The sequence below is a fragment of the Gallus gallus genome, chromosome 17, assembly GCF_016699485.2.
Source record: "Gallus gallus isolate bGalGal1 chromosome 17, bGalGal1.mat.broiler.GRCg7b, whole genome shotgun sequence".
Taxonomy (NCBI): domain Eukaryota; kingdom Metazoa; phylum Chordata; class Aves; order Galliformes; family Phasianidae; genus Gallus; species Gallus gallus.
This window is the reverse complement of record NC_052548.1, coordinates 9772715-9800040: the sequence shown is the minus strand read 5'-3', so window position 1 is coordinate 9800040 and position 27326 is coordinate 9772715. Positions and strand designations below refer to the sequence as shown.

The window sequence follows — 27326 nt, the reverse complement described above, 5'->3', positions numbered from 1 at the left end:
TTGATCACTTAAAGTGCATTTAATTCTTACATCAATTTTCTGTTATTGTTTTGAGGAGAGAATGGATTGCTCCAAAGCTGTAAAAGTCCTAGTGTGGGAGATTGTCTGGCTTCTGGGATGATAAAACATGCCTTTGTTTTGTTAAATATAGCTAAAAAGTTTGTGTAGGAAAGGATATTTTTCATGTGACTGTTAAAAATCACATGCAATTAAAAGCTTTAATATATTTCATGGTTCATTTGCTTCTTGCAGATATGGGAAATATTGAATCCTGTTATTAACTACTAGCAGACAGTTGTAAATTCAAGTAGCTTCATTGCTTGTATAATAGTTAGCAATCTTACATTAAATATTTACTTAGTTAAAACCTTTCCAAATGGATGAAACCATTATGCATTGTCTACCATGTAGAAAATTTCATCAGAGTTTCCAAGGCAGGTGACTGTAAAAGAAGAAAGATCTGTCCTGGGCTCCAGGAAAGATACTGATAAACTGTGGCCCTCCAGGAACACATTCCAAAGATGACAGGCGAGCTGGAGCACTTGCAAGGAGAGGTTGAGAGTGCTGGATTTGTTTGGCTTGGAGAAGACTTCAGAGGACCTGAGCAGCAACCTTCCATACCTATGAGATGTTCATCAAGGTGACAGGTTCTCATGTCAGTGCATCACAGAAGGACAAGAGGCAGTGACGTAGATTGAAATGAGATGTTCTAACTGGATATCAAGAGAAACGCGTTCACCATGTGCGCAGCAAAGTGTTGGACACCGAGACAGGTTGTGTAGTCTCCATCCTTTGCTATTTTAAAGGCTTGACTGCGTGACAGCCTGAACCTGACCTTACAGTTAACCCTGCTTTGACCAAGAGGTTGGACTCGAGACCTGAGGTCCCTTCAAGCCTGAATTGTCATATGATTTGATTTCTAGAAATGTAAGGTCTAGAACACCCAGGAGGTGCTTTCTACTTCTAGTAAAGGCATGGAGAGAACGTCATCAAAATCACAAAAGCTGATAAATCATAAATAATTTTCTTTGAGTCTAGCCAGAGCTCTGCCAAACCACAATGAAATGTGTGAATTGAGAAAGGAACGATTGCTGGATCAACTCAGCTGTAGGCTCTCTGGCCTTTTCCCCTCTGGATTGTTTAGAAATAATTAAGTATCTGTGCTCAGCATTGGAAATTTGTGTATTTCTGGCTCATGAAGTCTTCGGTACATTATAGATTTCCTCAATAAGTTGTATCTTAAAGTTAGGCTGGTGATTTTTATTTATACATTCATGGATGGTCTTGTTTGGATACGTATAGTTCTTTCTCAGTTATATCTGTCTTTTAATAAGTTCTTATGATGGGACCTATATCTTTGGTCTTCCTTTATTCTTTGGAATCACTATATTCAGTGCATAATTCAAGAGCAAAATAGATGCTTTATATGAAATACTATTATTTAACTGATTTTCTGTTCCCATTTTTAAATCTCATGTAAAGGAAGGAAGAATGCATTCCGTGAGATTATGAAGTCCTTACTTCGGATTTATGTTTTTGTCTTGACATCCTGTAATATTAAAAATTCACAGACATTGAGGTAGTAAACTACAAGGAACTTTAATTGTTTCTGTTATAAATCATAGCTTCTGGACTTCTGGAAATTCAGTAGCATTCTATACTTTTGACATAGTGTGTGCTTATGACTGTGTTACCCTGGAACTGCATTTGTTATTTTTGAACCTCAGCTAAAACATTTATTTTTTTTTTTCCACCAAAACTTTTGAGATGCACAAGTAGAAAGAAGTGGATAGCAGTTTTGGTTTAAATACCCGTCTAAAGAAACCAAGACTATACTAACTACTTGCTTTCTTTTTTCAAAGCACTTTATGATCTTAAAACTGCTGCACACAATTCATCAGAAATGTGTGACAAATTTGAGGATATTGCTGGACCTGAGCCAAAGGTTCTCTCTTGTTAGAATGGGCTGTGAGGAGAATTGGAACATAACTGTTAAGCTATTGGTGCAGAAAAAGAATTTGTTAGTCTAAAGTAACAGATCAGAATAGTCTCTAAAGTATGAAAATTTGAAAGTAAATGCTCATAAGAGTAAGGCACTCCCCCCTAGCCCCTATCTGGGAGGACATAGCATGCTTTTGTATGGGGTTTTTGTGTTCTCGCCAAAGCAGACTTTGTAAAAAGTGTGTCAAAGCTGTAGCTTTGCCATGTAGTGTGCCAAAAGGCCTTTCTCTCCAAGGACCTCATCTTTCATCTTTTTGTGAGTGTAGCATAAATTCTTGCTGTGTGTTCAAGGAAAAAGCTAAAATGGTTTAGTACAGCTAAAGGATTTCTTTCTTTTTTTTTCTTTTTAAATCATGGTAAGTTGGAAGCCTAAATGTGATAGCGTGGACACAGTATAAGTGTGTTAGAGTTTAACAAACGTTCACTGGATTAGTAAAGGAAATGTAGTTTATACAACTTCTTTTATGACAGAATTTAAAAGGTCTTGCTGTAGACTCACCATGTGCTTCTTTCTTTTCTTGAAAACATACCACTAAGTTGAAAAGGGAGATGAGTCTTAGAAGGAAACTATTAACTCCGAGGGAGTTTATCATTGTTTGAGAGAAAGGATGGAATTTGCATTTGAATTGGCTCGGAGAGTAGCATGTACTACTAATCTTGTTCCTACTAGAAGCTTGTGAGTAGTTTAAGTACTTCCTTCTTTACTTTTCATGTTCTACCCTAGTGTTGTAATAGCTCTTCCCTCTTCTCCCCTCCCCCTTGGTAGATCACAAATGTTATAACTGAAATTTATGGAAGTCCTTAACTCTGCTGGGAGATGTCGTAATGTACTTGGGCTCTGAAAGTGTTCTACAGTTGTCACTGTGGTTTCCATGATAGGACTTTTTCAGGTAGAGAGAACTAGCAGGCTTTTGCCTCTGCAGAGTGCACGTACTGCTACCTCTTATCATACTCTCTTTGTTGTAGTTTGTAATTTTAGGTGATACATCAGTACCTACTAAAATTGGTGAACACAAACAAAATTACTTGAGTAAGGTTAAGAGTTAGTAATTCAGAAGTTTGTAGACCTTATCCTTGCACCTCTAGAGCATCCTGTATTTTGTGAAAACATTTTGTGCTAGAAATCTTCCTGTTATGTATTGGGAAAAAGGTAACATTAAATAAATAACAAAGGAAATGCAAAATACATACTCCTTTCTGGTAAAAAGGCTTTGAGTTGAACATGTGCCATAATTCGGGTACCACGAGTTTTCCTATCCTACCTTTATGGTACTGTGTCAAAATTTGTTAGACATGATTGGAAAAAGAACCAATTCTAAGCATTTGGGAATGCTGATTGTCCTAAGCTGCTGCTTTGTTTTTCCATTTGTTCACTTTTGTTTCTATTTGATCACTTTTGAGTACCATCAAGGTGGAAGATAATCACAAATAACTTAGTAGGACTGAAGTAACCAGATCATCAAGTAAGTAGCACTGTCCGAACTGTTCTGTTCAAAGGCAGTTCCCAATTTGAGTTCTACAGTATTGATCAAATATGTAACTCAGTTCACTTTATGAAACATCTTAGAATTTGTCATGTTGCAAGTCATCATACATTTTACTTAACACATTTCTTAGGTATGTTCTTAGCTGTTATTACTAGCTTTAATAAAAGGCAAAAAGCTAGCTGTAATCACGAGTGTTCTTCCATTTCTCTAATTTACGTTGTGGGAAGAGATCTGTTCTTTTTGCATCATGCTTTAACTGCTTCTGTCTACAGTCTTTTCTATTTCAAGTGTTTACTAGTCTGTGCTATGTTGGTGCTGCTGGCACTGTTTAACTAGAGAGAAAAATTCTGCACAGAAAGTCTTACTCACAAGACTTTAAACTCTTTTGTTGATTTATATTTTTTTAAAGGAGCTTGACATCTTCATCAAGTTCACAGTGGGCCTGCTTTGTTTGCTTTCTCTTGAATGCTTGATAAGATTTTTCTTCTATTGTTTTGTGCAGCAAGGACAGAGCTGGCCATGGCTGAGGTGGTTTTTTTGTAAATCCACAATATGGTCATTGTCTGCTGCTGAATAATTGTGACTGCTTTTTGTACAACCAGAACTAAGGCTTTGGCTGTGAACAGATTCCTTCTTAGCGTGAAAAGAGACTAATCCATGTAAATACAGCCCCAAAATAAAGCTTTACAGAAAAAGGGAAAGGCTGCTAAGCAGGAGGGCAGAGGTCAGCAATTTAACCTTTAACCTAACAAATAAGAAGCATGAAAGTTCCTGAATTGGTTTACAAAGGCGAGCTCCTGTGATCTGTCAGTTTTTCTTTTCATGATAGAGTTGGGTGAGAAAACTGACTGACAGCTAGTGCCTTTTTAACTGCAGGTTGAAATTAACTGCTAAAATGAAACTTTTTTAGGGAGCTTTTTTTTAAATGGTTTTCACAAATAATTTTCATTCACTAACTGTGTTTGCATTTTCCTTGAATTTATAGAGGACTTTGAGTGGTTCTTTTTAAAGAGTTCTTGTGAGATTCAATTTAGATACCAAATACTACTGAAGTATTGGAGATTTCAGCATTTGAAGTATTTAAGAATTTGACACAGTGCTTGTTGCAATTAACTCTGTTAATGTGCTCCTTTAAGAGTAGGGCTGTTATCCCAATAACTGCAAACAGATTATACTTTGAATAGAGTCAAAAAGTTGTTATAATGGAGGTGTTGACTTAAATTAAAGGAGTAATTTTAACTGTAGTTCATACTCAGTCACAGAAATTTCCAAGGTGGTTTGTTTTTGTTTGTCCTTATTTAATCACAACAGGTAATCTCATTAAGGAGTGTTAACTTTTGCTTAGTGCATCTGAAATCAGCTGTTAATCTCAGTATAGATGTTTCTGTAACTTGTAGAGAACAAAGAACTTTAATTAGAGTGTCATTCAGATGGAAAAGAAATAAGAAATAATGACTTTAAAGAAGACTCCCTGTAGATTAAGAGTAGGGACTTTTTTTTTTTTCTAATGTTGTAAGCAGTGTCTCCTGTTACATGGGCCAGTAATTCTACCCAGAGAATAAGTTTAACAGACAAGCAAAGTAAATTCGGTGAAGCAAAAGATGATCCAGGTCCGCTATTGTTACTTATTCTTTTTGAGTGCTCTGGGCACTACTGACCTGCTCCTCTTTGATGTGATGTTTTTTTTTGTCATGAAAAAAAAAAAAAGTTCTTTTTTAATTGAGAAGAGTTAGCCAGATGAAGTTATTGTCAAATTATAAGTGTAAAACCAATGCAAGACTACTTTTTTGGTTCAGCCACGGTTCTGTGTTAAAGAACACAAACAAAAACTCCAATCTTTTGTGCTATCAGAGAATAGCACAGTTTTCTGTATAAAATGCTATTGTGTGCTGATTCATAGTTGAGGGTCAGCGTGTGGTTCACTTCCCCGTAGTAGTGTTTGTGAATAACAGTGGTAAGATAGTTTAATCACTGCATCATATTCTGATAATATGCTAACATACTCACTGTCTGTAATTAAGGTACATTACCTGCTTTCTGCTGAATTCCCTCACTGGGGAGAGAAGAAGGAATGCCATAGGATATTCCTGATGTGTGGCTGATGAGTAAAGAGTGATTTGGCCCTGCTGTGGCCCAGCAGTTTTGGTAGATCTACCTGTCAAAATTCTAAATGCTGACCGATCAATTAGCTCTTATGAACATCATTTTTATGGTTTTTTTTGTTTGTTTGTTTGTTTGTTGTTTGGGGTTTTTTTTTGGAAACACCTTTACATGCTGTTTCTGATAAAACTTATTTCACAGAAGTTGGAACAGAAACCAAGAAAGCTGAACAGTGGATTGAGGATGATAATCTTGGGTAGAGGATTGGGAGTAAACAATTTGTAATGATAATCTATTATCTAGAATGGGTTATAATCTGAATGTTTATTTGTTTGTACATAGGAGACTAATGTGCACACCCGTCTGACCCCTGTTCAGTTGCTTGTGATTTTTCTGAACTTTTCTTACTGGCCATGTGGAAAATAATGTTTTCTAACTTGATAGATAAAGTAGTAAAAACAAAGGATACGTAATACAGATAGTCAAATAAGATAGAATTGTGTAGGACCCTGTATGAATATCATCATCTGGGTGGAAAGCACCATAGTGAAACAGGAATGAAGAGCTATTGCCAAAATAATTGTCACTATACCAAAATATGTGATCTGTCCTAGACTTCATTGGCTGTTACATGTGTAGAGAAGGAATGAAAAGAAACAAAACAAAACCTTGTTGGGAGTATTTTTAGCAGTATTTTTACTCACTGAATTCATTCAGGGATTTTATATGCTATTGAAGGGAACTAACTGAACTAGCAACACCCACTGCATTCTACTGGGATTTACTGAATCCCATCTTTGCTCCCTTTAAGGAGAAAATATGAGAAATTTGTTGAAACTACACAGTTAGGAGTATAAACAACAGTATCATTACGTCTTTTGAACTGTTTTTTATATGTTTTTATCCCTTATGTAAATAAATAATTCTTCAGGTATATCAAGTTGACCTGTAAGATACTTAGATATCTTTGAGATCTTCTGTTCTGAAGACTCTTAAATAAATAAATAAAAGATTGCTCTAAAAAGTAAGTAATAAAAATTCAGGTACTAAATTGTGAAGACAGAACAGCTAGTTGAGTATCACAGTATAGTTATGCAGTAGAATCAGGTATTCTTCATGTATTTGTAAGATTTGTATTTCAATGAATATTATTCAAGCCACATTCTTTATGTTTTTGTTAATGACTGTAGGATGGTGCAGGCAAGTAAGGGAAGATAGTAGGACAAGAGAAAGAGATATAGCAGAATGGGAATTGACTCTGATAGAGACCAGAACCAGCCTTGGTAAAGGGCAGGATCAAATGGTGATAAATCATGTCATTAAAAAACAAAACCAAAACAACAAAAACCCCAACCCTCATCAATAAGCAAATAGACCACTTTCCTTCCAATAAGTATGAGATTGTCTTTTGAAGCTGCTCTCTACTTGTACCTATAGTAGTATCTGATTTTTGTTTTATGTGATACTTGCCTGTAGATCATTTACTTGGTTTAATTCTAGTAGTCTATCAAACAAATAAAAGTGGATCACATAGGGCATGTAATTGTCTACAGAATTATTACCTATATCCACAAATCCATTAAAACTCATACTTCTAATTATCACAGACCAATACATTAGTCACATTATTTTATCTGGATATGATATTTGCGCATAGAAAAATGCTATTGATACCTGCTTATCATGCTCTGTTGTGATTGATGTCCTTATACATTGGAGATAATGTTTGTCCTGTATGTTTGTTGCTTTTACTTTAAGTGTCTTACCTTTGTTTAGTACAATTTATCTTTTTTGTTTTTGCTTTTAATGATATTAGAAGTTGTTTTCAGAAAATTTGCTTCAGAAAATTTGCTTGTTAACTGTTCACTAAAAATCCATAGCACTTCAGTGTGTCTTGGATTCTGTCAGTGCTATTTCACTGAGTAGCTTTTAAAAGTATTTTCTGATGGAAGGAATTAGCATATTAAAACAGAGGTATATAGCTTTGTGTACACATAGGCAGTACTCATAAATCCGAGTTAGTGAGTAAATAGAGTTATTTAATGGCTCAGTACTTGATATTTTAACAAACTGTAGAGGTAAAAAGTAACAGAATCTCACACTTTGCCACTTCTCTTGGAGATTGCAAAACGTATGCTTTGTTACTCCTGAAATACCAAATGTGATATCTAGTAATACAGCAGTTACAGTGCTTTTCATTTTTATTCTATTTCTTGATTGTTTACTTTATCCTGGATATGGGATTAGGTCCTTCAGTAAACCATCCTGAATCAATTCCATACCTAGACTTAACCCTTGGAGTACAGTGGATTTCACATGAACAATTAAAATTGAGTATTGACATCGTTTTTAAAATAGTCATACATCCCAATTTTGTTTATCTCAAAGTTTTAAAAACCTAACGACCTCATTGCAGCTTGACTATAATTACCATGTTTAAACTTCTATGCATTTTTTAGTTTAAACAGCCTTTGTTTTTTTTTTTTTTTAACGAAAAGAAAATTAATGAGAAGAGACAAAGAGACATCAAAGAGGTTTTCCCTCTGATTGCAGTGTTAGAAGTTTTGCCTGAAAATAGGTTACATTTCTTCTGTTTTCAGCTGAATCCTCATTAACTTTACATTTTAATGATGTCCAGAGCAAATTATGCCATTACGGTGGATGCCTTAAAGGAAAGCTTAGAGACACCTTTTTAATGTTTGTTTCTTTATTGGTGGCAGTATTTGTGCCAGTATTATAAACAATGTTAGAATACTAAAAGTGAACCCAAGACATAAAGATATCTTCTACTTTTTGCCATACATACAGATGTATGTATATATACTACATATATAGTAGAAGTATCTTCAGTTAATATTTAACACATGTTCAGCGTGTTAGGGGGATATCTTTATCATTGCAGAGGAAAAATGTAAATCATGTCCTTTGAAAGAGTTTCCACGTTACCTCTCCATCTTATAATCAGTTTAATTTATAATGATAGAATGGAGAGAAGGATGATGTAATAGAGCTTCTGAATTTTTGTTTTCCTGAGCCTTCATTGTAGTAGGTGATTGAAATGTTAATGAAGTGATAGCTTGTATTTTTACATTGAGATGAAGCATTATTGGAGAAACTGGAATTTCAGATCTTTCAATTTAGGGGTACCGTATGAACTCTGGTTCTGAGTTCTAATAATAATAGTAAATAAATAAATATAACCCCCCACCTCCTTCCAAATAGTATAACAGTGCTGCATTAACTTTCTTTTTCTGTTCCCCTTCTTTCCCCCTCACACTGTTGCCCATGTAAGCCTGTGTTTCTGACTGTAGCTCGTTGAAAAGTAAGACAATCTGGAGGATCTTGTGGACAGTTGAGGTTGTCTTTTTACTGTCTTCACACCTGGTGTCTGCAAATTGTGAATAGGATCTTTGATTTTTTTGGGCTGCACTCTGCACTCTGATCAATAAACTACTTTTTTTTTTTTTTTAATGGAGTTGTAGTGAGGGAGTGGGAGGAGGAAAAAAAAAAGTGTCTCAAAACTCATCCAATAGACGTTGAAATCCAATTGACTTAGTGAAATGTTGTCATTTAAGATTTGAAAGGTTTGTACTTCAGGACTGTATTGCCATAGTGAAAATACATTTTTATTTAATCTGATTATTCCTATCAGTATGTTTCTGTTTGGCATACAATTTTACTAAGGTGGAGTCTTGCATATGTATGTTCAGGATTTCAAATCTGTATTTCTGAAAATTTGATCTCCAGTGGAGATAAATGGTTCATTTTTAGTGCTTTTTAATAAACTCAACTTCTTAATATGTTCCAGATGTTAATTCCTGAATGGCTGTCTGTCCACCATAGCATTACCAAATGTTTGGTGTTGATGTTCATCTGCAGGTATAGCAAAGCTGTCTTCTGTGGTTGAGCATTACTGCGCTTGCTTCTGGTTAGCTTAGATAAGATGTTCCTGAGAGGTCACATTTGTCTTTTGGTCCTGTAAACTTCACTTTAAGAGTGCTACCTTTTTATTATCTGCTTTTCCACTGCTTTGTGTATGGGCACCTCAGAAGTTTTATTTTCTTTACCTATGTATATTTAGGTCTTCCATAAATGATTTTTTTCCATTTTATTTTAAACTCAAGGAACTTTTTTGCTAAATTGTTTTTTTTTTTTTTTTTTGCCTTGTTAATGCCATTCTTCATTCTTGATTTAGACAAGTATGGAGGTATGACATTTCCATCATCAGTAACTAATTGAATAATTCAGGATTCACTAGACAAAGCGCAGAACTAAATGTAACCTTTCTGTTTTGGCATGATTTTTGTTTATTCTTAAAAAAAAAAAATGTAGAAACTGTTCAGAAGTCTAAATTCGCATAATTAAGTATGGCTGACTCAAAGCATGCACCAGTTTGATGATCTGAGATGGTCTCTTATTAGAAAATGGGTTTAATTCTTTCAAGTCTCCATAAGCCAGATGCTTGAAAACAGCTTTTAAAAGTAGTGGCTTAAGTTCCTAGCTTAGCTTATGTCTTTTAGCCTAGATACCTTCTGATGTTAATTTGAACATCGTATTATTACAGAAGAAGAGACCAAATGCTATTTACTGTCACTTTTTTTTTCTCACCCTTATTTTGTAATTACCGGAGAATTCACAGTAATTTATTGTTTAGTTGAGATGTATAATAAAAAATAATGATTAGTAAGGTCTAGCTAACAGAGAAACGTGCTATTATTTCCTTGGCATACAGGACTTTTGTATAGAATTATATTAGCAGTAAAAAACTGATGTGTTCTTCCTGGTAACTTACTCTGCAAATATTTGCGGAGTGGCTATTTCCAACCAGTTATGTGTTAATGATGGTGCAAGGTTGAAACATTCCAGTCATTCACACTCCTGTCCTCCCTCTGTCTTATGTGTTTCTTTGCTCAGCATTTTTGCCATATTTCTTTGCTTTGTTGTGGTCAATTCAGTCAGTATAATAGCAAAGACATTGGCTTTTTTCTTTATGAAAGAATTATGTTAGAGATATACTATAACAGAGATAAGAGCTATTTATGTCCCAAGCTATTGATTTTTAATTAGTGTTGCCTGGGCTCATATATGTTGGCAGAATTGCTAACAGCTTGTGGCATTTTTTAATTCACATCTTCTTTTTGAGTATTTTGACAGTGTCATTCATATCTCTTGAAAAAGTACCTTGTCAGGTTAAATGTGTTAAAACACCGAGCAAAAAAAAAAAAAAAAAAAAAAAAAAAGAGAGAGAGAGAATGGAACATAGGGCTGCCTAGAAACCTTGATCCATTGCCAAAGTATTTAAACAATTTAGTGTTTTGGTTTTCTAGCTCCAAGCTGCTTCTCAAATCCCTTGCTAATTAATCCAGTTAATTCTTTGTAGACTAACTGTATGCAGGGCTTTTTCTTGTGCTTGTATCGCTGAGAACCCTGTTTTGTTCGAAGCAAACTTAAGCTCAGTTATAAAGGTTGTAGTAATAAGGTGAATACTAGTAGATGTAAATACAGTGTTTTGAGCCTTTTTAAGAGGAGTTGTGTTTGTGTGTGTAGCTTCTAATTTAGTCTTTCATGTTTAATTTTTAAACATATATGTTTGTTGTAAAAATATCATTTAAGAAATGGGAGTACAGCCACTATGGAATAATGGTGTGAAGTATTAGTGCTGTGATATTGCAATTACTGGTATATATGTTTACTTTTCAAGAAGGAAAATATTGGAAATACTGTTTTCTACCCTGTAATGAATGATGGCATATAGGGCAAATAGCAGTTTGATGGGATTGAGAGTTCTCAGAAGTGACCTGTTGATTCTCTTTGATCAGTAACCTGAAGTCCCTTGATTACAGTACAAAAGTGTATAAATTCAGAAGTAGCAGCAAGGATGTGAAGAGCTTGGAAGCCTGATTAGGCGTGGTATGAGATAATGAGAAAAGAGTATATACTCCTGTTTAAGGTACGTTTGTCTGTTGCTGTCTCTATTGGGTGTACTGTAGTGGTTTTGAGCTTACTTCTCGATTTTAAGATTTGTTTAAAAGCTTGTCCTCATGTTCTGCTTATCGGTGCCAAACGTTCAGCTGTGTGCAATAATGCAAGGCTCCTCGGTGCTTTTTCTATCAAGTGCTATGAGAACAGTCTCTGAACATTCTTATGTCCTTCTCCATCAGCTCTCTGAGTAATTCTGAAAAGTTGTATCCAAGGATTTTTTGTCTATAGGACACATCTTTCCTTCCTGTTCTGTGTAATACTGCTTGTTTTTGCAGATCAGTTATGATGTGCAGATAGAGAAGAATGTGATGGTGCTGCCCCCTGTCCTGACAAGCGTCTCCTTTCCTTGGCCACCCTCAATAGATTTGCATGGCGGCACAATGGCAGTCAATGGCCACCTGTGTGCACTTTGCTGCTTTGTTGATAAACCTGTGGAGAAAAAATGTGGGAGGGGTTTAAAGCTGCATTTTTAGGTTTCCTTTGAAATTCATAGTGAAGGAAAAAAATATTTTTCACTGGAGCTGCTAAGGGTGGGCAGATTGTAAAGAATTGGCAGATATTGAAAAAGTCTGAAAATGTGATTTTCTTATATAATAAAATTGGGCGGGGACGTGATAAGGGAAATAAATGAAATTGGTAGTTTTATACATACCTGATTTTCAGGGCTGGTTATTAAATGAATATAATGTGGTCTGTGAAACGTTTGAACTCAGAACTAGACTGGTATGTGGGTAGCTGGATACGTGCTAGCATGTGTTGTGGAAGTGCCCAGTGTCTTTAAAGATTCCCTGCACACTTCTCATTTGCAATTAAACATTCTTTTGATAACCTTTCATTTTCTGCAGTAACAAAAATATTTTTAATTTTTTTAGGGATATGGTAGGTTTCCTGTCTAGGTGTACCGAATGTCAGCAAGCTCCTCTTCACATAAAACAACCCTTTGAGCTGTTGGTACTGCTTTAAATGTGCTAAGCTTCCTTTCTTAGAAGCTGTCTTTTATTATAGCATCACAAATGGCATAAAGTGAGCTCTGTTAATAGTTGCTGAAAGCATTGCTCATACAAAGTACGTCAATACTACAAGTGTGCACATACCCACAGTCCTCCTCCAGTGCTTGATGCTGTCGTGGTAATGAACTTTTACTCCAAAAGAGGGAAGTCATTTTTAGTTTCCTTTTTCTTTCATCTTCTGGTCATTAGGTAGATGAGATATGTTTTACCAAATCAAGACCTCATCTCCTGCACCTCTTCACTAAATTTTGAATGCTGTTCAAGAAGCTCAACATCTGTCATCAACCCATCTGACTCCACAGAAAGTTTTTGTAGGAGAGCGTATTGAATGCTTGTCCTGTTTTTACAAGCCGCCTTCTTGTGTAATGCTTTAGCTTGTAGGCTTTCAGAACATGCAGTGCTGTAGCTGTTGTTGGTGCTCACTGTGACCAGTCCAATCTGTTTTTTAACTCTTTTTCAGTTTACTGGCCCTTACAAGTTTTCATTAACAGTTTGGAAGAATGAAGAGTGCTAATATGGCTGATAAGTTGAGATAGGAGTGTTATGCAGTTGAAGCTGAAACAAAAACATCAAATTAAGTACCGAAGGGCACAAGGTTATGTTCTTAAGTGTATAAACAAGATGATTATTGCTACTTTTATATGTAGACTCGCCTTAAAAACTAGGAGTTATTTAGATTTCAGTAGTTGTAATAAGATTAAGCATGACTCTCTAAGGAATTGTACACTCTTGTAGAAACCACAGCCATACTATTACTACTCTTCATAAAAATGTATTCCGAAAAATGATATACTGCCACTTTTCTGTGGCACAGTTTCATTGTTGATAGAATCTGTTCAATGCCATTTGAATAACTAAAGCATTTTGAAATAAACAGATATAATTACGGAAATTTTGAAGCTCTCAAAACCCAGAATGGCTCTAAAGAGCTTTTATATATGATCTTATATTGCTTTTCAAGAAGGTTCCCATAAGAGAAGGTATTTGTGCAGATCAATAAAGCATAACAGAGTCATTGGGAGCAGGTGGTACTCTACTGAAGTAACACGTGGTAACTTTGAAACTGAAACTGGTTTGATACTATCAATATTGAAAGTATGAAAGTAAGGTCAGAGTTTTAGACATTGCAAAGTTACATAGCTTGAGGCTTAGAAATCAGTATTCACTGTTGCATGTTTAACAAAGAAGGTATTCTCTGTGTAGTTCAGGCAATTATGCAACTGCTGAAGAGTCGTGGTTTACTGTGGATTTTTTTGTTTGGTTTTTTTTTTGTTTTGTTTTGTTTTAACTTACAATTACTTCAAGAGCTTATGGTTGGCTAGAACACTTTTGTTCGAAGTGTCTTTTCAATCAGTCCAGATTAAACCTGAAATGTGATGGTCTGTATGGTAGTGAATATGTTTATACAGTGCTGGCAGGTATTTGAATAATCATACGTCTGTCGGAATTTATGATGGAAGAATTTGAGAAAAAGGATGTATTTTTTTAGAGGTGCTAGTCTGTCAAGTGTTCTGTAATATGTGGTGAAAATAATGCAGTTTGGAAAGTGTTTTAAGGTTTATAAACAATTTTATGGTAATGATGGGTCTGGAAGTACATTGGAAAATGCAGTTTGTTTTCATTAATAATGTCTTTAATCTTTTTGTAACGTAGTTGATTGATTGCAATGGTCATATTGTGGTTTTATGTGCGTTTCTTTTAATACAGTATTCCTAAAAAGCAATATTGCATTAAAATGTTATTCCTGGCCTTCTTCAAAACAACAGAGAGAATTAAAAATTAGCTGGCTGACACAGGAAAGTAGGAAATGTGACATTATGCAAAAATTTATCTTAAAATTAATTGAATGACAGTGCTTATTAACATGCCATTGTTATGTATGATTTATGTTGGCTATTAACTGTCACTTCACAAATGTAAATCTTGTATTTTTGCTTTAAAAAGCTGACATGAATAAATATATTTTGGGGCTACGTATGCTTGGCCATTCAGCAACAACAATCTTGGGAAAGCAGATCGGCATACGTAAGCGATGTTGAAATACACGCCTTGTAAATATTAAAGAGGGAGACTGTTTCTTGTAAAAATGTCAAATCTCTAGTTGCTTTGGTCTTATCTTGCGTAACTTAAGAATTTGCATTCTGGAAACATAAGCTAAATTGACAGATTTATGCAATCGCTACTTGTGTCTGGTACTGAACTCTACATGATGCACTAACTCTGGATTACCATTTGCTGTGTGCTAGCTGTGTATGATGGTCTGTTTATTTTGCTTCCTTTATTGGTTCTGAGAGTTGAGAAAAATTGAAACTTGTAAATTCTGCCCTGGGTGGTACTGGCACTTCCAGATCGCCATGTGTAAATCATAGTATGAAATATTAGTTAACTATTTCTTAGGACAAGGAGTGCTTGCCAGCTGCTGTTGGAGTGAAGCGGCTGTCACCCAGGCAACTCTGCTGCCTTAGAATATAAATGCAAAGCAGCAGGAGAGAATCAAATTTGGTGTTCATGGCCTGAGCAGATCTCCTTTACATTTATAGTGTGCTGAAAATGCTATAAGAAAAGAAATCCTCATTGAGAAGAAATAAGTGATTGTTTTTTTTTTCCAAAACAAAGACCTACCTAAATGATGTGATTCTATACAACTTCTGTAGTTACTTTTCTATAATTATTACTAGTCTGTAAAACATTTTGAAAAGCTTTGTATGTTATTTCATAAGCCAGGCTTTATGGCTTCTTGAACACTGAATTAGGATGTTATCTAATGGTATTTTTATAAATTTTAGTTTCTGTGTAATTTGACAAAAATTACAGGAGGGGGAACAAAAAAAAAGAGAAAAAAAAGCCTAATTCATTTGAGATTGACTCCTTCCTGGACTCCTGGAGTTTGGCTTAGATTTCCAGTGATAGTGAATTTCTGGGTTCACTGAAGAACAGCTGGTTATGAAGAGAAATGTTCACTTACGTGCACAGTAAAGCAAACTCAAAATATGTCAACCATGCTTGAGGTATCACCAAAGTAATTAACCTATGCATGTAAAAGATCTGATGACCTCCACTGAAGATGGTACAAATATGTAACAAGACTTGAAATAAATACGCTTTTGTCTTCTGTATTTGAGCTATGATATTATTTTAGCCAAAGAGCTGTCTTATGCATCCAGTTGTAGTTCTAGCTTTGTCGTATCAGTATCACCAGTTTAAAAATTTATCTGAGCTGGAATTTTTCTGTTTTTCTTTTAAAGAATTAATTCTTTATGGTTTTATGGTCATCTGAGTGATCTGACACCTTCTAATTTGTCCTTGTTCTTACATTTTATAATGTTAGTCAAAGAGAAATTAATCTGTACTATAATGTGGCGGATTTTATGCTGATTTCTTGACATGGACATAGCAAAAGAAGTTATGAATTCAGTATAGAGGTAATTCTCCAACTGTATTTCGTACACAGTATGCTCTGCCTAGTATCACTGCTCTTTCACATCTGTGACTGAAAGAATTGGTAAGGTTTCAATTGAAGTCGGCACCATTCCATTTGAGAACTCAAGTCATTAAACAGTAGCACTTGAAGTTGGACATGATATCTTATAAAAGGTCCTGGCTAGTCTGATGCATAACTGTCAAATATCCTTTTGCTTATTATTTATCATGTCTTGACTCTGATGCATTTTCTTCAGTCCATTGCTTCTTGATGTGTTGCTCTTATGACTTGATGCTCTGGAGGGGAGGAGCTGACCTTGTTCCTTGAGAGGCAAAGGAGTTCATGCTGCAGGAAATATTTAAAATAATATACATTGAATTGACTCTTTAGTTTCAGGTCTTGTGGTTATGCTTATGTTAACATTTAGACCAGACCTAACTATGATGCTTTTCCTAATTCTCCAACGCCTACTTATTTCATGATGCATTGTACTGAAACAAAAGGAGAGATTCTTTCGAACTTGTAACCATGGCAGTGCAAACTGGATATATTGTTCTTAATGTCTGCTACCTTTCTGTAATGAAAGGTGCGTGCGGTGCTAAATATCTTCTAAATGATAGTAGGGACAGAACAGTGGCTTGATAGGACTGCAACTCCCAGCCAGTTACTTGGTAAGAGGAAACTAATGAAGCCCCAAGGCAATGAATGCTTTCCTGCATTTTTATCTGAGAAGCAAGTGTTGTTTCTGTCTTGCACATATAAAGTACTTCAGTATTTTAACGTTTGTAAAATAGGTTTAAGCAAGATGCTCATAGATGGAAAGTTGGATTGGCTGCTAGAAGCAGTGGAAGACTCCTGTTTAAAATTAAAGCTCTAGTGAGACTTATTTGTGCAGGTTGATAAATAGATGTGAGAAGATGGGTTGTTGGTTCACTTGATGTGGCTGGGTTGCTGAAACTTAAGGGCAGCTTTCACAGGGAAAGTGTGATCTGTTTCAGTAAAAAAAAAAAACAGAGGAATTTACAGAGAAAATGCACTCATTGAGCTCTTTCACCGCTCTTGGGTTCTTGCGTGATAAGTAATGACAGTCCTTAGCTTTGACTGTGTGACTCGAGTATGAGCTCTAGATGGCCATAAATTTGAAACTGACTCTTTTAGAGGCGTTTTTCCTTGCTTTCTTCTGTTCGGTCTGTATGTAAAAAAAATTATGCAAATGTATTGCCAGGAGAAAACAAGATATATGCCATCCAGTTCATAAGCATAGCACAGTCATGCATGCTGGTATTTTCATATTTTGGGGTAGCTTCATTGTAATGCTGGCAGTATTTGTGTTTTATGTATGGTTCTTTGTGTGCGCATTTTTGTTGTTGTTTTCTTTTAACATAGTTTGTAAGGTATTATTATAGAGTTTTCTTTTATACTTCAGTTGTTTTCTTTACCTTACACTTTCAGAGTAAGGAATGCTTCAACAAGAAAAATTGAAGTCATAAAAGCATTATATCCAGGAAAAAAAATCATTTTTTAGATGTTGTCTTGCTGAACTTGTTCTGAGGCTTCTTGCCTGGCTGGCTTGTGTATGTGTCTAAGTTTCTCCTCTCTCAAGTTTTCTCCACTCCCCTCTTTTCCTCCTCCCCTTTTCTCCCCCACCCTGAGGTGCTATCTGCATGCCAAGCTTGCAGCAGTTTAGGGGCAAGTACAAGTGTCTGGCTGTACCGAGTACAGGACGTCAGGAAGTCTGCAGAGGTTTGGAAAGAAGTTTCAATTAATTTTTCATTGTGCCATATAAGTACTATAATGTGTAATGGGTGTTGAAATTAAAGTTGCTCTGAATGAAATTCCAATTCATTTTAGTGGGACAACAAAAAAGAAAAGCTGTAAATCCTTTTTTTTTTTTTTTTTTTTTGAAAGCGTGACTTTAATCATTTAGTTAGGGAGGAAAATGAAGTAAGTCTTACTGTATGATAAACTTGAATTTATGATATCTGAATGATTTGTATCCGTTATGGAATAAATTGACTTATTTCTTTATTTTTCTGCACAAGGAAGCAGGCAGTATGTGCTGTAGTTTGTGTGCTTAATTGTGGGAAGTATTTTCTGATGATTATTTGAAGAACTTCCCTGGTTCTGTAGTTTCCATGCTCTTCAAATGCAGACTAATTTGAGATGCACTATTTTTAGAAGTAATTAATCATGCTTCTTTTAAAAGAACAACTCTTCATTTTATCTTTGATGAAAAGTTGAGAGTAAAAGAGCATCATAGTTACAGTAATATGCCATTGTAGCATATTCCCATCCTGTCATCTGGAAAATTAAATCAGGTTACAGCACGGATTAACATCTAGACTATTGAGGAGGGGAAGGTAGCGTCTTAAATGCCATGAAATTGAACAATGGGATTATACTCAAATTAGCTGTGAACTGTATACTTCTGTACCTGGCTTTTCATTGAATGTGATTCTGTAGGATAAGGCTGTGATAACTGTTAGAACTTTGAAACTTTGTGAACCTGATGTGTTCATGTAGTGTTTTGCCATGGGTTTGGCCTGTCTGTTTAGTGATATTCCATAAATACCTGGCATGTACAAAACTGAAATGCTGCTGTGACAGTTGCTGGAAAATTTTACTCTTCTGTCGCAGGAAAGCAGCATTGTCTTTTCTCCCCTCTTATCAAAATGAGAAGTATATTCAGTGACAGAAATTTCACTTACTGTTCATGTGAGGAATGACTCAGCTGTTCTGTTGGTAGTTTCCCTAAAAACACCTCTTAAAAGCAGCAACAGAGGAAGCAGCTTCAAAAATAACAGCGTGGTCTGTTTTGTTTGTATGTTGTTTTGTTTTTGTGTTTCTTTAATTGTTTCTCCTTAGAAGAGAGCATCTGTTGTGGGTAATACAGAATAGTGGATCTGTAGGTTTTGGCCAAACTGCATTTTATGGGCAGGAGCTGCTTTGAATGGAGCTGTATCTTCTAGGAAGAGAGTTTACAATGATGTTCATGAGGTTGGTAAGTGAACCCGCTCTGACTTCCATGAACTCCCTCAGGAAGCATAGGGAAGTTCATGACGTGCCATTGAATTAAAGGCTCCTAAAGATGAGTATAAACATTAGCAATAAAATAAATTTGTCTTTTCTTAGTGCAGTTTTATTCTGAAATCTGTCTCTTTTTCATTGCACTTGTACCCATACAGGAGGGGAGGTTGCAAGTAAGACGACGTATTTTAGTTTCCTTTTGGAATAGTATATATGTTCTGCTTTACATTTGTTACAGCCTAGGAATTTCCAGTGCAGTATTTCAGCATGTTGTTAATACTCATATTTTGTCAACAGTTGCTAATGGCAGAAATACAAATCTTGTCATCTTTTGTGAGCTGAAACTTAGCAAATCAGATGTGATAAACATAAACGTGAGATAGTTGTTACCATCAATGCAGAAGTTCAACCTGTGGCACAACTTGTTTCAGTTTTTGGGATAAGTTTAGCTTGTGAACCAGTTCCATAATTCATATGACCTTTTTTTCTTGACGTGAATTTTCACTTTGTTGATTGGTTTGCAATGTGTCTTTTTGCTGACCTAAGCTGAGCTTTTAATGCTTTATAATTGTGGTTGACTGGTGCACTGGAAGTCTTCAAGCTCTTTACTTCATTGACTATGAAGAGGTTGGTTAGAAGGATTTCAGACTACCTATTCCTCTGATGTTTGCAAATGGATTAGACTTTTCTGAGCTTGGAAGAAGTTTTTTCACATGTATTTACTTTGCCTGTGGAGTATAGAAATGGAAACGTTTGAACATAATTGTGTTAGGTTTTAGAATAAGAACCTCTAATAAGTGTTCAATGTATTTTGAGATGTGAAGGGTTTTCTTATTGTCTGGAGCTACAGTGGAGCTACATCTAATTCTGTCTGCATGCAATGTGCAAAGCAAATTACTGTTAGTCTAAGTGTTCAAGGATTTTAAGTTAGTTTAGGCTGATAGATAAAGTTGGCAGTCAGTTAGGAAAGAGTTGGTTAAAACATGAGTATGTGAGTACTGAAGGGTATTTTGCTGATGCTAGTGGTGGTTATTAAATAGGATGCTGAATTCCTGTTTGAGCTACCCTTCTGTGTTCTTCAGTTTGTATGCCTGTTCTCCCCTGTTTTGAAGAATTTGGAGATTGTGTCCATTGTGATTTAGAACAGATATAGATAATTAGGTAACTTGTGCTTTTTTTTATTCAATGGAGAGGCAATCATACTGAGTAACAGTCATGTTTATTTTATAGATCTTTTATTTCATAAAGTCAGTGTCTGTCTCGCTTTATTGTGTATCTAAGCAGGTTGAAAATACCTCTTAAATGAAGATTGTATCAGCAATGAAGAATAGAGAAAGCGAAGAATGCTGTAACAATGTGTGACGTGTTCTCTTTCCATTGTATATTGTTTTCCAAATAAAGATACTGAAAGTTTAGTAAACATTCCCAAACCATTTAAAAGCTGAAATGACTGAGCGGATGCAGTATAAAATATACAGCACTTGTATAAACATGTGGATGTGCAAACGTGTGGTAGCCAGGTGTAAATTAAAGGTGGCTTTCTCAACCGTAGGGTTCCAGATTATGTGGACTAGTTGTTTGGATGCCGTTATGAGATGCATCATCAAAAGCAGGCTGTATCCAAACCATATATCCCAATGTCTTAATTACCCGAGATTATCAGAAGAGATTCCACCAAGCACTTTGTGCATCTAAGTATGTATTTCTGTTTTTTCCACTGAAATTTGTGGATGAGAAATCAAGTTAAATTTCATGCATCATAGATTTAATTAATTTTTTTTCTAATGTATGCAATTGGTTGACATAGGAAGCTTTCATTTATATTAAAAGCAGTATAGCTTGTCATTTATCGTCACACAGTGTTCTCAATACACACCCAAGGTTTACGTCAGTAGATGTTGCAATGTTCCATCTTACCAATAAGGTGCTTGCTTTGCTGAAATATAGAATGTATTGTCCTGTAAATTGTTACTTGAAAGACTTGTGTGTAAGGGACTGCTCACATGAGTTCAGCTGTGTTCACATTTGCACACTTAGCATAATGCACTTAACCTGCATAGAGATGTAAGAATTTTCAGGCTAAGGCTTTAAAAGGCGATTTCTTGCTTTGCAGTTTGTTAATGTAGAGAGAATTGCTCATATATGTATATGAAATTCAGTATATCATGTATGTAATTGTAAGTGTTAAAACTAAGCATCTGAATATCTGGATAAGCTAAGCTTGAAAGTTATCCATTGGTGTACAGTCTTGCTGTAATGTTAACTTAAAATGATTACACTTCAGCTAAAAGTTTGCACCTGCTAGCAATTGAATTGTGCAGCTCAACTAAAATAAGCTTTGTCATTGAGAAATCTAGGGTGGTACTACTCTGAAACAACAGTATAAGGTGCGTGTGTCATAAAAATGAGTCACTTCCCCCAGAAGCCTTAGATACAATGTGGTATAACAGTAATTGAACAGTAGAGATTGTGTTTGCAACATCTCTCCCTACATAACATTTCTGGAAACGTTGTATAAATGATGAAGAATCTGGTGGGCATAGCCCTGTGCTGTGCAGCAGGTGCCCAAACCAATGAAGTTTGTACAAGCAGTACAAACTGCATAGTGTGCTGGTTGATTTTTCCATGCATTATTTGCATTATACTTCTTATTCTCAACTGTTATGTGATCTTTGTATGGGTTGTTGTTGTTGTTGCTTTTAATAATTAAAAAATTCCTTTGTAGTAAGGACTCTGGCCTTCTTAGCCATATTCCTTTGAAAAATGAATGGCTTTGAAGAGTGCTGTTTTAAATAGGTTGTCATATAAATAATTTCAATCATGGTATTTTGTTGTTTTATGAACATCTCTAATTAAATTTAACGTAACTTCTCAGGGAATATTACCATGATATTTTTTTCTTACAATCCAAAGGCATAAGGACATTGCATCAGTCTGTGTGCTCACTAATCTGAAGCATCTAACATTGGGTAACCTGGTGGTTCAGGACTATATTAGTTAGCTCTTTCAAATTCCAGATGAATATATGTATATTTTTTTTTCCTAAGGAGTGTTGCTTTTTCTATAAACAGTAATTTGAAGCAATTTTTTACTTCTGCCAGAAACATAGTACACAAGGTAACAGACTAAAATTCAGTGTAGCACCAAGATGTCTCATAAAATCATTAATATATAAATTGACTTGTAACCATTCATCTGTATGTACGTATATGTTCACTGATTTTTATGCATTTTGTGTGTATGATTTATATACATTTTTTGTCTTTCTGGAGGAGGGTAAAGGGAGAGCCTTGAAAAGTCCTTCCCTGCTCTTATCAACATAGCAGCCTCAGCTGCCCTCCTTGGATCCCCTGCCAGGGTTGCTATCATCTTCTGATCAAATATTAATGTGTGATTCTCTGCTTGCTCACTAATCCAAAGCCAATTAATATTATCTGTCAATTATTTACAGATCCTGAGGTGCGGAGGCAATTCCCAGAGGACTACAGTGACCAGGTTTGGAATGCGTAATTAATTTTTTACATGACAAAATTTATTTCAGGGTTGTACAACATATTATTGCTGCTCTTTTTACTGAAAGAGATAAATGCATTCTTAGAAGGAAAAAGAAGCTGTAATTGAAGAAAGAGGATAAAAACATTTTCACATTTAAAGTAGAACACTGAAGAATTTTGGATTTCATAAGATTGTTTTACAATCTTGCTTTTACAGGCAAACATGAGAATGGGAAGGAAAATTCATTAATAGATTTCAGTTTTTGCCTTTAGGTGCCACAGCCTGCAGTTCGTTTGACAGTCTTCACTTCGTTGTCTGAAAGGTTTATGGCTGTGTTTAACAGGGCACCTGGCACTACTGTGCATTTCTAAAGTTCTTGCCTGATCATGCAGCCTGTAGTTTGGTTCAAAAAGATGGTCTGAAACTGCCTGTGCAGGTAGAATGTGCAGGTAGAACGTACAGACATTTACTGTTTAGATTATACATAGATCTCTAATTGAGTTTGAAATGAACAACTTCAAATTACCTTGTGTTTTACTGGGTCTCATTAGTAGTGTATTGGGGTATGGGTTAGGGGCTAGGCAGTGGGAATTATAGCTGCGGTGTCTGTGGGTACTGCTGGAGATAATGTGCTGTTGTTTGTCATTGTTCAGGGTAACTACCGCCTTCAGGTTGTGACTGCAAACTGATTTCTTGCACCTTTATTTCTGGGAAGTGCTCAAATAACTCTAACTGTCTTTAATATAACAATAAATGTTTCCTCAGTGAGTCTTGGTTTTACGCTACGGTCAGAAAAGCTGCTTTATTTCAGATCATTTCACTTTAATTATGGCTTTCTGAAAAGTGAAATCTTACGGTGTTTAGTTTACCGCATTTGACAATTGTTAGGCATGATAGCTTATCAATGCCAGAACAAATGTTTTCATAAGCAGCTGTAACTTTTCGATGCAGTGGGACCTTGACCAGGGCCTCCGAGTGCTTTTGTTGTAGTATTTGTAGTAGTAGTAATTTTTTATTTTTAATTTTTTGAAGCCGTCTGACTGCTTTTCACTAGACTTTATTTTGAAGGTTTCCCTTACATGTGAAGTATAATATGGAATTAAACTTCTTTTGGAGTTTGCATTCCTACTGCTGCTGTCTGTAAATTGTGGGTAGATAGATCTGTAGGTTGGTGTTTACATGACAGGCTAACTACTTTCTAGCACATTGCAGACTATCAGGTTAGTCCTCTGTGAACTGGTGGCCCTCTAGGACTGATACAGTCAATTGTGTCTATGTTCAGAGTAGTACAGGAGTCTTGTACGCTAGCAGTGCAAGTACATTCGTGGCAGTTTTCTTCTTTCTCCTGCAAATAATTCCTTTTACAGTACTGCTATGAACGTGCAAGACTGAATAAAACTCGGAGAAACCAGAGGCTCATGTATAATTCTTAAGATATTCACCAACTGATAGTCAGAATTCTTTCTCTCTGTTTTCAGACTGCACAAAAATCACAGTAGTGTGTTTGTATGCGTAGGGGAGTGGGATGGATCTTAGAATCATCAAATATTTTGCACGTACAAACTTTTAGAGAAAGCATAAGATAGGAAGCCTAACTTCCCAAACTTCCAGTAGATTAAAAAAAAAAAAAATATGTTGCATAGGAAGAATACTTACTATGTTAGTGGTAACTGTATCTTCCAGTTGACACAGATTTGAAAACTCACTTGCTTGTGAATATTGAAGGAAGCCAGAGGAAAAAAGATACGGAAAGGAAGAGCTATGTCATTGTTGTTTTTCTGGTTAACCTACAGCTCTGAGAAACACAGTGGTTGCAACTCAGTCAAGTAGGTTTACTTCTCAAAACTTCTAATTTACTATTTTTAGAACAAAAAAATTTAGAAGTGCTGTGTCACTTATGGTGAAGGTGCACATTAAAAAAAAAAGAAAACAACTTGCATTTTCTATGCATACTCTTTATGCAGAAGGGAGGTACAGCATGCATGTTAGTGCAGGCAAAAATTGTTTCTAGCAATCAAACATTTATGATTTAATCCAGAAGGAATATTTGAGTTAAATCAACACAAAGCAAAGCACTTATTAGTAAGAAAAAAAAGCAAGGTTTTTTTATTCATCTAAACTATCAGTGCTTGTTTTTACATACACTGTATTTCCCATGTACCAGTACATCTGATCAGAGACCCTCGCTGCTGCTAGATGTTTTATTCTGTGTGTTCTTTGTACCTTACAGTAAAAGAATCTGTCACAAATTATTGTGCCTCACTGCTTTAGAAACTGAGAAAAAAGGGAGGTTAGATTGACATCTGTGACTGAATAATGATGACCAGCCTTTTGGCTCCCCTTGAGCCACAAAGCTAGCATTGCCTTTAGAGAGGAAAAAGGAGTAAGAAGAAAGGGGAGGGATAAAAGAGAGTTACAAATCTGTGGTCCCGGAGATGTATTACTGTTGGGCCAGTTGTCTGCGTGGTATGATAATCCATTTTGATCTTCTATCTTAATTGTCTGCTAAAGACAAATGGGCAGTAAAAGTTCATCAGTTTCATCTTTTGCTTCTCATTTAGAGACAGAATAAATGATCCATTGCTACAGAAGAAACCTTTCTTTCTGACACGGAAGTAATGCAGACCCAACACGTTTTATTAAAATATTTCTCCCTCATTATTTCAGTCCTCTCAGCTCTGATAGATCTTACTGTTTCATGAAAAATGTAATCTGAAATGTAAATAAGGGTTTTGATACAAAGTGAGGAAGTAATGAGCAGGCTAGCCACATTGTAGGAATTTTGATTATAATTACTGACAAAGTGAATTTTGCGTGTTCTTATTTTTTTCCCCCAAGTTGTCTTTGACACGTTCAGACCACAATGACATCTATGGTTTAAATCTGCTAAATAACTGTATAATGGAATATTTTATAGGAAGTGTCATAGACAGGGTACCTTTGGAGCCTTACTGGGGAACAAAAATTCTAATGATGGCTCCAGGCCACTTGAAGTGGTTGAAACTTGGTTGGTGTTTGTTTGTTTGTTTTTTGAATGGCATGTGGTGAGGGGCAAGGGCTGAAGTAGTTTTTAGATACTTCTTAAGGTATAAGGATATATTAACTTTTTGGGGTGCTTTATGACAGCCTTTAAGAATAAAATGTCTATTTATGGATATGCAGTTGTACAAAACACAAAGTGCAGGAATTGACATTGTCAGCTACAGCTCTGAAGTGCTAAGCTGTTAGCAATTATCTGAAAATTTAAAACACTTGAAATGCTAGGTATATGTCTTGATGAGAACACTTAGTTCCTTTGTAAAACAACATCACAGTAGCTAGAAGTATCCTTTTAAAAATGGCAACAGCCAACCAAAGAAAAAGCAAAACTAACAAACAAAAACCCAGAATTTGAATTTGGATTTCTAATAAAGATACAGTAATGGAGTTCGTGTTCATTTTTCTGCACGTGAAATCCTGTGCTGTTGGAATACAAATGATGCTTTGTCAGTTTACTCTTATCACCTTATGAACTTTTGCTGTCTACAGTCTTGAAGATAAATCAGAAGATTAATAGCTATCCTGGTCCAGCTAATTATAGTGAAGGAATTTTGTTGCAAAAATACGAACTTCCATCAGGAAGAATGCTTCAGCAAAGTCGATATATAAGCATATAAAAAGAGCAAATAGTCAATTAGTGGAAAGTGTAGCAGGAATTACACAATTTTGTAAAACGCATTTTAAAAATGTACTGTTGTCTTTCAGTAGTGCATCATTCAGTGCTTCGTCTGAGTCTTTGTAGCTTGTCTGGAAGGGAAGGAAAAGATTGTTGTGGTGGTTTCCACTTGTGTGCTGCTTCAAGTGGATAAGATAACTTCTCTATAATTTGGTGAAGTATTATATGCATCAGTACCTACAAGCAAGGCTGAAATAGGCATGCTTGCAAGCTGATGGTACTTCTATTCTGCCGGTAATCTTTCTTTCCACTGGCATTGAAACTGAGGTTGCAATGAAATCAACAATCTTTCTACGTTTACAGAAACTATTAAACTTTTGTGGTGGTCTTTATATGGAAACTAATGGTCTTTCTATAAGCATTGCAGAAATGTTGCACACAGGATAAAATAAAAAGCACCTTTTCTTTTTTATCATTTTAAAGTGCTGTACGATTGAAGAATATGTACTCAGTGCTAGCTCTTAAAATGGAATGTTAGTACTCATCTTGCAAAGCCTGTGTTAACTGAGGGGACTCAGTATCTTGAACAGGGAGGATTGTAATCCAATTAGATTTTTCTGAATTGCATGTTATATCTTCAGTGTGAAGTTTTTGTTTTTCCAGCTTGTGTACACTTCACGATGAAACCTGTCTTAGAGTAATTTGAAATGTCACCTATCTTTTAGAAAGTGGATGAAGAAGTTAGTTTGGAAAGGCTGAGTAATTAGTCACTCAAAATATATGAAATTGGCCACAGTGTTCTGAAAGCCATTTTGTAGTGAAACGAAAACAGTATAAATAGTAAAAAAACAAAACAAACCAGAACAAATAGTATTTGACACTTCTGAAGCATTTGATAGTGTCAGCTTGTATAGCATCATACTGCATTCATACAGCAAGTTTATTTTCAGTTGAAAGACTAATAGTACTTAATGTAGGATAGTTCTAAGTGTTTCCCTTGTACAATGACCCCTACTATCTCGGAAGTGGTAAAATAGCAGCAGGAATGGAAACCTTTGTATGGGGTAGGCAAGCAGTCTATGCAGCTGGTAAGGAGATGAGCTCCTATGTGCAGGTAATGCAGCTACTGTTTCACTGAAGCATTCTGG

General features: G+C 35.6%; 1 protein-coding gene across 15 annotated transcripts in view; it reads left to right on the top strand.

The window, feature by feature from the left end:
- DENND1A (DENN domain containing 1A) overlaps nt 1-27326 on the top strand; it is a 177198-nt gene that overhangs the window by 6315 nt on the left and 143557 nt on the right. For all 15 annotated transcript variants that reach the window (NM_001396590.1, NM_001396589.1, XM_040649134.2 and 12 more), the window contains exon 3: nt 22480-22523. In NM_001396590.1, coding sequence (NP_001383519.1) covers nt 22480-22523 — 44 coding nt within the window. The remainder of the gene's footprint in view (nt 1-22479; nt 22524-27326) is intronic.